Raw genomic sequence first — 13,167 nt, 5'->3', positions numbered from 1 at the left:
CTTCTCCCGGACTGCTTTGGGTACAGTGAATAAAGAATTAATGTATGCATGTATGCCCCCAATCACACCCTAACACAATGAATGACCTCCCATATCCTATCTTGTTGAAGCCCATCCTACTGGTCATCAACACTGTGAGCTTACTCTACAAACTTCAAATATTACCATCATCTCTACAGAACTATGAAAGACTTTGGCAAGGCAGGAGGAAGACAGTAACCTAAGTTTCTTTTGACATACATTGCAAGATATACCCAGATTTCAAAACAATGAAATGAAGCAAATTTTAACTTTAAATTTGAGAACTACTCTACCAACGTAGAGCTTTGTAACAGCTCACCCTCCCTCCATCAACTTCCCTGGGGAAAATGAGATAATATTCCACAAATTGAAAAGCTTTATAGAGGGGCACTTCAGTGGCTTAGTTGGTTAAGTGTCTGACTCCTGATTTTGGCTCAGGTCCTGATCTCAGCTCTGAGCTCCTCCCTCAGAAGGGATTCTGCTGGAGATTCTCTCCCTCTCCTTCGGCTCCTCTCACCCCCTCTCTAAAATCAATCAATCTTGGCGGGGGAGGGGGGAGCTTTATAGAAATGTTAACATTGGATACTTCCCCAAGTCACCACACCCAGAACAGATTCTGACTATTAGAAAGAAGTCTGAAATCCAGCCTGAACCCAGGAAGGCAGCCTTTGCCCTCTGCTACCCAGGATCCGACCAGGGATGAGGGGACCGACTAGTCCCCAACAGGATCCCCAATGCTTGGTCTGCAAATGTTTGGTGAACAAAACCACACATTTTATATAACACATAATGACCAAAATCACATGAATAAGAAGTGAATCACACCTATTTTAAAAAACAGTAGGGACGCCTAGGTGGCTCAGTTGGTTAAGCAGCTGCCTTCCGTTCAGGTCATGATCCCAGAGTCCTGGGATCGAGTCCCACATCGGGCTCCTTGCTCGGCAGGGAGCCTGCTTCTCCCTCTGCCTCTGCCTGCCACTCTGTCTGCCTGTGCTCGCTCTCTCCCCCTCTCTCTCTCTGATAAATAAATAAAATCTTTTAAAAAATAAAAAACAGTAAAACATTTTCAGAATACCCTTCCAGTCCTTCCATTTCTATGACCCACCTCCATTCTGTCAAATTAAACACACGTGCAGAATAAAATGGATTAGAGCAAGACCCCTGCAGGAAATAATCAGACAAGAAAATAAATGAACAAAAGGCATCTCAGAGAAAATAGTGAACAAAATACCAAAACGAATGCTACTAAAGCTACTGCCACAAAGTAAGTCTTTTTATGGCAAGAGAACTCAAGTGTCTCCTGACAACGAGGGTATGTGCTATTATTGAGGACGATGGCCTACCTCCCCCTTCATCCTAGAGAGAAAACATGTTCCTTGCTCAAATTTTCCTAAGTAGAAAGTGGACCGCCAATTAAAGACGGTAGATTAAACATAACCCATTTACTTCTGCTCCCTCTGGAAGCTAGTTAGAACAGAAAATGATCCAATAGCACACATGCAAATACTCACTTTTTCCCCCATCCTGACACAGGGGGAAAAAAAGGAACAGAATCCGTGCTAATGACATTTTGGAAAGCAGACTGAAAAAGGCTGGGGCGATCGAGTCCATGCATTTCTGTTTTACATTTTCTTCACAACCTCTCGTGTGGATGGGAGCCCACCTCCTCCGTGATGTTTAGCAGAAGTGACCCCGGTGATCTGCTGACTTGTAAAATGGGAGGATTTCTAGTTCGAGCCAAGCCAAGAAAAGCCCAGGTCAAAGCTATCAACAGTGGCTCACTCCTAACCAAGGTTTACTATCAAGCTATCCCTGACCTAGGAGGAAGGAGGCATTTAAATCTAGACTTAGAACCCCATATTTCTGCTTGGATATTACTGTTGAGTCATTTTTAAATAAAAAATGTAATGGGCTAGGTGTTGCTGACTTTTCCTAAATATTTCATTCTGCAAAGATTTATTGATTTATTTGAGAGAGAAAGAATATGAGAGGAGAGAGGTCAGAGGGAGAAGCAGAATCCCTGCTGAGCAGGGAACCCAATGTGGAACTTGATCTCAGGACTCCAGGATCATGACCTGAGCTGAAGGCAGTCGCCTAACCAACTGAGTCACCCAGGCGCCCCTAAATATTTCATTCTTCAAAATCTAGGAATCCCTTTCTCTGCAGCAAGGAGTTGCCAATTTCAACCCGTGACAACATGATACTCCTGTTATTTTTCTAACCCTGAACAGTACTTTATCAATTACATTCATGTCCCACTCTCAGCTTCGAACGTATAGTTTATCCTCAAAAGTAATACTCATAAGCAGCTTGAGAGGCAAAATATCTTACATTTTTCTTTTTATCTTTTCAGCAAAAGTAGGAAGCAAATCAATATTTAGGGACAAAAATTATTTCTGAACACACAAGATATATTTAAATGAATATGATTTTTTAAACCAAATTTGTAAAATACTGTGCAAATATGACTTTCTTCCTCTTTTTCTTAAAAATGACATACCATCCTTAAAGGACATCAGCAAGCCAGGAATTAAAATAATTCCTAAGAAATGAAAATGCACCGTCTTTTGGTCTTTTTCTATTACCCACTATAACAGCAGGACTTGGCATGAATCTATGAAAAAGTATCATCTCTTTAAAAGTAACAAAAACTGTTAAAGAGAGGCCAGTATTAAACTTCTAGCCAGATGAGCAAACCAAAAAATTTTTAAGTATCTTCTTTTAAATGTTGCTAAGTACCACATCCACGTCCACCAGTACTTATTTCAAAAACTAGAAGCAGCAACTTCTGTAGGCTAGCACATTCTCTGCAAACTATTTGCTTAGAATGAATTGACATTTGATTCATATAGGCTTTCTGTGCAACAGAAGAACAGCTTAGTAGAGCATTCTTACTTGGCTCACTTTAAACTGCTGCTGACAGAAATATAAAAATGATCAATATGACGAACAGCTCAGAACACTCGGATGAATTTTCTTCTCTATGTAAACAACTAGGGAATGCACAAAATCAGACGCAACCTCAAAACAAGTTAAAATGGCATATTCCACAAAAGAAACACAGTGAGGAGTAGCCGTGACTAGGCAGAATGGAGCTTTTGTCTGGAGGTGACTCTGCAGACTATAAGAGTTTAAAAAGAAAAAAAAAGTTAAAAGTAATATTCCTCATAACTTTTCTCTGAGTCCCTGTGTAACTCTGTTGCAGAACATAATGAAACAAATCATAAAAACAGCAATCTGACAGATCCTTTATCAATGCTTGACTCATTTAGCCACCTTGTATAAAGAAATTTTTTCAGAGTTAATCCAGTGCTTTTTATATACCAGCTTTTAGGACATTATATTGAATCCAATCCCTTTAAGATCCAAATATTAGTATACTATATTATATGGTACTATTAATACTAATGATGCATTTCTGTCCGTGTTTTTACTGGACCAAAGTATGAATTCTGCTGTGGAAGGAACAGGATGAAATGAATGGCTCTGGCATTTGTGAAATAAGCACAGGTATAGGCAGGATTCCCAAGTCCTTGACCCCCTTCAAGCTCTACACATACCCACAGAGGAAGCTTGAGGGGGAGGGGCAACAGGGAGATGAGGCAACAGAGAGATCACCAAGGAAAAGAGTTAGCAAAATTTCTACAGTTGAGAAACACAAGACAGTTACATTGTCTTTAATTTCCTCAGAATAGAGATAGGTGACTAAAAATAAAAGAAACAAAAACAGAGGGATTCTGAATAGTGTGTTAAATGAAAGATATTTTATGTTTTTTATTGCCTGAGAGAAATAACATTGCATTTCTTCATTTGATGAATCTTGTCAAGGAGCTTAAAAAAAAAAAAATTTTTTTTTTTTTTTGAGACACACACACACACACACACACACACATAGAGTGCATGCATGTTACCGGGATAATCTCAAGGAGACTTCCTGCTGAGCTCAGAGCCCAACACAGGGTTTGATCTCAAGATACTGTGTTTATGACCTGAGCCAAAATCAAGAGTCAAACACTCAACTGAGTGAGCCACCTCAATATGCCCAAGGAGCTAAAATTTTTTAATCCCCATATATTTTAGTGAATGAGAAAAATGTATCAGAACAGATTTTAAAGTACAAACCTTATCCAGAAAATGACCTTCCCCACCATTTCTAATCTTACTCAACCTTCAAATAATTCTCCTTCCAAAACAGAAACATAATTCAAAGACCTCGTGCCTGTTCTACTACCTCCCCCAGGTTACAGTGAAAATGTATTACCTGATACTAAATGGTAAATGACCAAAGAGTTCGCTTTGCCCAGCAGCACATGTGAGAAAGGGCCAGGAAGAGCTGGAGGTTGCCTTCAAAATGATGTCAGCATAGTTACTCAGGATGAGAAGTTACTTCCCAGGGCCCCCATTTAATGCTTTCAAAATACCACTGATGCCAAGGGCAACCTCCAGCGTTTGAAACCAAAAGTTAGGGAGACGAGAAGGATAAAACATGTGGTAGCTTTCTTGACAGCCTGGAAATGAAAACCGTATCATTCTTTAGTGTGCTCAAGAGTAGCACTAGTGAAGAGAGGCAGGGAATAAGGTATTAATTATCTGTTCTCCAAGCCCAGCGTATACTCAGCCAGCAAGCAACCTCTTGCGGCAGTTCCCATGTAAGTGAAAGCACTCCTATAGTCCTGTGTTCAGGCAATCTAACATCCCCGACAGGCTGTGAGCTTGTACAGGCCCAGAACCACCCCTTACCCACTTCTGCCTAGCTCTCTCCTAGCAATTTTACAGCCTTTTATAGGAATTTAATTGTTTTCATTCATTTAAGCCCATGAAGTGTTTCTATTAGAAGGTATCCTGCTGTTTCTAAGTATTTAAAAATCAGGCCAGTGGTGGACAGAAGTAGCAGGGGAGTAGGGGGTGGGCAGGGAGGAGACCCACATATTTATACGCACACCCAAATCTTTTCTAATTGGAGGGTGGAGAGAAAAATTGGTAACATAAATAAGGAAGTGTGATCATTTAGCTTAGAGAAGAAGGATGAAAATGTTCTACACATACAAGAAAGTAGAAAAAAATAAAGCAATGATTACTTTCTATGAGTAGTGTACAAAGTCCTGTGTTAATGCCCCATGAGGAGAGAGAAGAAAGGTCCTTTTCCCAAGGAATAAACAATGCAGATGAAGAAGTAACAGGAGAAAAATCAAGAGTTTACCAGTTTTCAAACCCAACACAAGTGATTCTTTCAGAAGCTGGTGCATGATTGATTGACAAGTTAATGGTGCAAACAAGTTCAGGGGAAGACAGAGTTGGGACATGACACCATGGGGAGAAGTCATGTGGCTAGAGAGGTAATCACAATGCACAGATGTTCTGATCAGAAACTCTGATAACTGAGAAGATGCCTGATTAGAAGACCAATTAGGTTGGCAGGAGAAAACCTGGGAGAATCCACTAGTGATAGAGATCAAAAGACAGTCTGAGATCATTCCTGAAAGAGTCCTGAATACCAAGCTAAAGCCGGGTTTGATAAATAGACCATGATCTGCCCTGTTCCTGGGACTCCCTAGCGTTCCTCAAGCTCGACCAAGGATTCAACCATTCATGTGGCACAGTAGCCTCTTGCCACTTACTCAATATAAGTCACTGAAAAGAATTCTCATCTTAAATTTTTTTAAGCCAAAGGGATAGTCGGACAGCCAGCCAGTAACATTCCACTGGCTGTTGGGATTTTATATTGCATATAATATATGCCAATCAAATTGTCCTAAGTTCCTAATCCACATTTGTTTGAATCTAACACCATTTTATGGGAGCATATAGTGTGTGACAACTTCTAGATCCTTCCAGAGTATGGACATAGTGAAAACTATTTAACTAAGAAACTTAGTAAGTTCAGTGCCAGAGGTCTGAAAAACCACCTAGGAGAGAGAAAGCAGAATAAGCAATCAAGTAAATAAATAACACCCACTCGAAAGCAATGATCTCAAATTGGACTTTGGAGACCAGTCCTCTACATGAGAAAAGTCAACCTTGACACATTCTACTTTCTGATAAATACTTTTATCATCATCACACCACCAAAAAGAGCCTGCATTCTTATCGCCTTATTCATAGCACTAAAGAAAAAAATGGTCCTGGCATTCCTGTGTGGGCAGAAACAATGTCCTCAATTCTCAGACTAAAATCAACACGTGGGAACCACTTTCTGATGCCAGAGGGAAATGCAAGCAGCTCTAACTCAGAACGCACATTCACTCTTGCTCCCAAAGCCGTGCAGGAACTTTCACATTTATTCTCTGGCTTAAAAAAAAAGCATCAGCTTTTTCTAAGCTGTAGTAAAACCAGCTCTATCACAGAAACAGAGGAAGCAAGTATTTTCATTCTTACTTTGCAATCTGAGGATAGAAAAGAGGAAGTGACTGCCGGTAGACATCCGAAGAGCCCAAAGAAAAGGAAACGCAGGTCTCCTGACTTTATACCCACGGCTTCAACTAAGTCTGACTGTGTTTTGACCTGAGAGGAAAGAACCCCGCTGTTTTAACACACTGAGTGTTGCAGGAGTCCTATAGCTGAGTCTCTGGAACATGCAAGCAGGACCCAGGAGACTCCCTACAACTCTTTCCATTCAAAGTCTGGTATTAGAGGAGCTTGTCACATACCATTAAATATTCCAGTAGGATAAAAACAGATGTTATCAAAGACTAGAAATTATAGCAGCTTCGTGAGAAAATATAACCCTCAAAGTTTCCCCCTAAAATTTGAGATCTTTTATTATCAATAGATGACAAATTTGTATAAAATATAAATTGTAATTTTCACTAAATCCAATGAAAAAATACTTCACACAAAGATGTGGAACAAATGAACACAGACTAGGCCTTGAGTCGAAATGAATGCATGGCTTAGCAATAAGCTTATTGTTACATAAGCCAAAAACAACATTAATTACAGTCAAGCCCCTTCCATATTGTTTTTTCACTTACCTGGACTCATGCTCTAAAAATGTCCTCCTATCCAATATTTATGTTCACACATATTGTATTTGTGGGGCATTTTAATCCACTTTTAACAACACATACTGTTATCTCAAAAGAATGCAGACTCGAAAGATAATTAGTTTTTGAAAACAGAGCTGCGTTGGTTCCCTGAGCAAGCTTATTCATTTAATTCCCGAGGTTCAAGAAAGAATAGGCTCAGATGGCCCACAGGAGAAAACAATGGGGAAACGAGAAGCCTAAAATGAACAGAATAAGGAATACAGGGATATAGATGGACATCTGGAGATCTAGCCACCTATCTTAAGGAAGTAATTGGAAAAACAGGTGATGTTAGGACACAAACTATACTATCTCCAAGAATTATCTTTAAGAAAAATAATGCAGTTAATACAGAAACATTTGCATGAAATGGGCTTAAGAGGGGTGCCTCTGTTGACAAAAGGTACTGATGGGTACCACAAACAGGAAACTGCCTAACTTTCCCAATGCTCGAATCACATGGATGAAATCCTATCTATAAAGACTACATCTTAACAGACGCAGTGAATAAAAAGAAGTCCTCCTGCAGTTGCTATGGCCACACAGCTGCCTACTGTGTTCTAAAATCTAAACAGCACTAGTGACCTTGCTCTCTCCTCCTTTCCAATGACTTTCCAACCTCTTCCGTGTCTCCCCAGTAAATGTTGCTCTATAGATTAGTCTGAATCCTCTCATCCTGGCATTGGAATGCTTTCTAGAACCTCACCTGACTCTATAAGGTCTAAGTTAGGTCATTCTAACTCCTTGAGACTCCTGTACAGACCATCTTCTCTCCACTGTTGTAGGTGCCCTAAAAGGGAAGATGATCAGGCCCTCTTCAAGTGGGGATGCTACAATCTAAAGGACTAGCTGAAAATAAGACACATGTACATACAAAAGGAAAAGAGTAACCACATCTAAAAAGTCATGATAGTTAGAATCTTTGACAGTAAACAGATGGAAACAAGTCTCCTCTCCCAAACCAAATAAAGTGAAAGTATGTATTTCCAACACTGTTGAGTGCTCCCAAGTTCATCAATAGCTACGCTTTCCCGCAACATACTTCCCCAAGGAGTCCTTAGACACTGATTTCCTGTGTAGAGCTGTGGAACTACAGAGCAGCAGCATCAGCACATCACTTGAGCTGTCTAAGGCCAATGCTGGAAAGGAAAACAGAAGCGCACTCAAACCACATGATGGCCGCCCTCTGTGCCCTGCTGCTGAAGAGGAAGTAACAGCAGGCTGAACGCATGGCAGACCCGTGCTAATGATACTAAGCAAGCAACCAGAGAACCAAAATGGGAAGAAGCACTTGATAAAAGGGAATCAACGAAAATAGGAAATACAACTTAAAACATGTGCATTGTTAGAAGAGCTACTATGACATTGATGATTTATGGCCTATTGTCAGAAAGTCACTGCTGAGAATTCTAGTGAAATGCTGTTACATGAAATCTGCTGGGGGATCCCATCACTGAAGCCTACTCACATTTCATTTTCCTTCTACTTGAAAGGAGAAAAAAATGTACTCAACATGTACATGCTACGCACTAATTTCAAATTTATCTACCGTTCTCCAAAAAGTTCATTTTTAATGATATATTAAGTAATCATTTATTAGTTGAAAAGACAATCTGTATATTAATATAGTCATAAAAAATAAAGGTTCCTATGCTTTTGCAACCAAGTTAAGCCTCAGTGAATTTAACTTTGGTTAATTGCAAACTTAGGTGCGTTTAACTTTTCAATCTTTCTCAACTCTGCTTCAAGCAACCCAACAACTACATTCCCCATGAGTAGCAAAGTCATAGAAGAGGGAATAGTCATACAGATAAGAATGTTATTTTGTACCATTCCAAAATGAGATCTGACATCTAATAAATGAGTGCTAAACAGAAGGGAATAAAGGGGAATGGCACAGTGATTAATATCAGACTTTATTAAGTCAACTGTGACTATAAAACACTTAAATATTCCTAAAAGGGTAACAATGAACAAAGAAAAAAAACAGACAACCCAAAATTAGATGGCAGAATACAGCCACGTATCAGTTATATAAAATACCCAGCCTAAACTCACCAGTTAAAAGACCAAATTTTCAGGGCACCTGGGTGGCTCAGTCGGTTATAAGTCTGTCTGGCTCAAACCATGATCCCAGGGTCCTGGGACTGAGCACCACACAGGGTTCCCTGCTCGGTGGGGAACCTGTTTCTCTCTCTCTCTCCCTCTGCTGCCTCTCTTGTGCTACCAAATAAATAAAATCTTAAAAAAAAAAAAAGACTAAATTCTCAAAGTGGATTAAAAAACATATCTCCTCAAAGATACAAAAGCACAATATTTGAAACCAAAGAAATGGAAAAAGATAGTCCAGGCAAACCCTAACCAAAATAAATCTACTGCAATTAATATAAATGTCAAAATAAATTTTAAGGTACTATATGATGGCAAAAGGGGAAAAATTTTGTACATGTAGATAAAAGGGGGGGAAAAAGACCCATAACAGGATGCAAAAATATTAAGAACTGAATGGCAATGAAAAACCCTATGTTCAAAGTTTGTGCTCTCAACAAGAGATACTAAGGGAAAGCTAGAGCCAAGATTCTGTATATTGACTATTCAACTCAAGAAACTAGAAAAATAACAGGGTAATCCCAAGGAAAAAATAAAGAGCAAAGAGGCAAAAATGCTACAAAGTAGAAAAGAAAAAAAGGAAACAACAAAGTCATGTTATTTCTTTGAAAACAAAAATTAAAAGAGTAACTCTATAGGAAGAATGATTGGGGGGAAGGCAAATAACACTAGACATAAAAATGGAATAAAAACTGAATATACAAGATGACAATGCTATGAAAAACCTCAGGCCAGCCAATGTATCAAATTAGAGGAAATGGACAGCTATCCCTAAAAATATAAATTACCAAAACTGACTCAAGAAAAAAACAGAAACTGTCAGTATTTAAATCAATGATTTAAAATAACAAAAACAAAAAAACCCACTCTATAACTCTCCTCTTTACACTAGGCCGAGACAGTTTTAAAGGCAAGTTCTACCACATCTCCAAAGAATAAATAAACCATCATTTATCCAAAGTTTTCCAGAGAATATTAAAAAGGAAGCAACTTTATGAGGCTTATAACCTAGGTCACAAAATCTCATACAGTAGATAAAAGAAAGTTAAAAGTAATATATGCAAAAACCCTACATTAAAAAATACAGAATGAATACGAAGTCAACACAAATAAGTAGAGACAATGTGGAAAAATTCACCTTGGTGGATACTGGCTGGAATTGAAATTGGCACAACCACTTTGGGGATCACTTGGCAGTACTGGGGAAATCTAAGGAAGGACACTTCATTCTATCAACATTCCAATTCCACAACGTCCCAACTCCACTACAAAGTGTCCACCCTGAAGAAACTCTTGCATAGTAAACAAGGCAAGGTATGCGATTATGTTCACTGAAGCACTGACTGGTATACTACAAAAAGAAATGGAGCCTCCGTGGAGGAAGGGAGAAACTCATTCAGTTTCTTAAAAAAGAAATCTGAAACACATGGCAACATGGGAACATCTGATTAAAATTTTTATGGTGAATTGTCAATTATTTCCTAGATTTTTGTAGTTTTTACATACATCGTGACTTTAAAAGACAGACCACAAAAATAGATTTAAACCATAAAATACATTGGTAAATCTTAAGGTACGGTGATACAAGGAGATTCAGAGATCGCAGGGACCTTCTGAATTACCTAAGGAATCTTATATTCTATAGACGAAGTCAGTTTCTGGGCCTCAGTTTGGTTTGAATAAATGATTTAAGGTCAAGTTATCATATCAAGCTGGTTCTCATATTCTAGACACCCTAATTTCTAGGGTAGGTGGAGAAACAAGGGACATGTGGTCAAATGTAACTGAGTCACGTTCAGACCAGCTACCCATTGTGTTCCTTACTGTCCCCTCACCCCCAGATACACAGTGTCAGGCAGTCTTCCCCACGCCCCTCCCTGTCTCTCTCAGAGCTTTAAGGATTTTTAATCCTCTTTTGCTACTCCTGTTCTTGAAATAACTGAAATATCAGAATAATTATAACTAAAATGAGTAAAATAAAGGCAAGGACTTAGGAGACATTCATCTTAGCACCCTCCAACCTTGTACTCTAATACACGTTTAAATATATAATAAACTACTGTTCAACTAGATAGGTCTATCTTACCAAGCTGAATGCTTTCATTGTAAAGTATAACTTCTATTTTTAATAAGGAAGAATGTAAGGAATGAGGAAAAAATAACTTTAATATGTAAATAGATGAGAAGACCCTCAAAAAAGATTATTTAGAGACCATATTTTCAATGAACAAAAGAGGTCCCACGCGTAGCAAATGGAACAGGCTAGTTTGGTGGTCAGGTCCATGACGTCTGGAGTCATACTGCCAGCTCTGGAATTCGGGCTCACCCACAAACTAGCTGGGAAACTCCAGACAAGTTATGTTAACTCTCTAAGCCTTATATTTGCCCACTGTAACAATGAAAATACCCAAAATACCTACCAACACCTACCTCACAGTCTCACAAGTGCGATGTGAACTCATCCAACGGAAGCAGCTGACACAGTTCTTCAGTGAACATCGACTATTAGCATACATTCTTGTAAATAAAGCAACTTAGCTATGAAAAGCAACAAGCTCTTCTGACTAACAAAATTATAAGGTATAAGACGATTTAAAAAATTATATTGGTTTTGGTCACATCCAAGCTAATGAGTTACATGCCTTGTAACTCAAGAGTGTTTTTTAATTAAATGACACTAAATAATTGAGCTTAATTTTAAGTCTGTATAGGACTCGGAATTAAAAAGAAAAAAAAAATAACAGGTAGTGTTAAAGTGAAATTAGCATGGCTCTTGAAATAATCAACATAGCACTACTGGTTTTCCTCGAGCGAATCCCTTACGGGCAAGGGTAATAGTCCAACCATATAATGTCCATTCAGAACAAACACCTGCCAACCCACGTGACCCAAGCAAACTAGCCAAACCCTGGTCCTGATTCCCGCCCCGCCACAAGGGTCAGGAAATATTGTCTGTAATAGAAATGACCCTCTTCTAGGTTTTCTTGTTTTTTGAAGCAAAACTGACAGGCCAGTTTATAGGAACACAGCAAGGTACACACTATGCTGCCACACCAGTGAGGGCAGCCCGTCCCTCCGCTCTCCGGTTGGGCCCTGTCTCACCTCCAGGTCACAGCTGTACTCGGTGCCGTCCAGGAGGATCACTTTGCACTGGACTGCTTTGGTCTTCTTGCTGGCTTTCTGGGAGGACTTCTCTGCTTTTAGCTCATTGGTCTGCACTTCCTTGGTCTCCCTCTTTGCTGCTTCTTCTGACTTGTCTTCCTGCATTTCCTTCACCTTCTCTTCTCTCTCCTTCCTAACCTCTCCAGCAGGCTGTGAAGGGAAAAAAGGAAGTTCATACTAAAGTTAGCTAATCTGCAAAAGACCCAAGTATTCAAAGGAAAATATTCGGTAAGAATTGTGATTGTCAAACACCGTCAGCCTCAGATTTTTAAAGACCTCAAGATTTTGCCGGAAAGGGTATTTCCCTGTATCTCCCTTCCCACAATCCACCGCCCATTTTCTCATTTTGCCGATTTGGTAATTTCAGCATTAAATAAGTAAAAGAAACTACGTCCTGGCCACTAAAATTTAAATATCATTTCAAATATAAAATATAATTCCGCATCATGGCAAAACCTAGGCTTCATTAAGCAACCAAAATGCTCACATGTACAAATCTATTTCTTCCTACTCACTGAACACTTACATACATCAAATCAAAGGTATTAAAATCTATACTACTTAAAAAGGAGAGGTGGTAGAATTCGGAGAGTATCCATTTAACCTTAAAAGGAAGAGTCATGAATTGTTTCTTATTGTTTGCATAAATAGTTGATTTTTTGGTCTTATTATCTTGTCCAGGTTTAAAGAAGTAACGAGAAGGCCGTGGCAGACACTGTAAGCCACAGTAGTGTCTGAATATAAGAAATCTGGATAGGATTCCAAAGAAAAACTCCTTTTTGGTATGTGGTTAAGCACCAAGCTTTCGGGGTGCCTGCGTGGCTCAGTGGGTTAAAGCCGCTGCCTTCAA

General features: G+C 39.2%; 1 protein-coding gene across 19 annotated transcripts in view; it reads right to left on the bottom strand.

Moving 5' to 3' along the window:
• EPB41L2 (erythrocyte membrane protein band 4.1 like 2) overlaps positions 1-13,167 on the bottom strand; it is a 207,729-nt gene that overhangs the window by 96,570 nt on the left and 97,992 nt on the right. For all 19 annotated transcript variants that reach the window (XM_082729642.1, XM_082729646.1, XM_082729641.1 and 16 more), the window contains exon 3: positions 12,258-12,467. In XM_082729642.1, coding sequence (XP_082585768.1) covers positions 12,258-12,467 — 210 coding nt within the window. The remainder of the gene's footprint in view (positions 1-12,257; positions 12,468-13,167) is intronic.

This window comes from Mustela nivalis (assembly GCF_964662115.1).
Source record: "Mustela nivalis genome assembly, chromosome: 5".
Classification (NCBI taxonomy): Eukaryota; Metazoa; Chordata; class Mammalia; order Carnivora; family Mustelidae; genus Mustela; species Mustela nivalis.
Note: the sequence above shows the minus strand (reverse complement) of the source record. Positions and strands in the feature narration are given on the sequence as shown.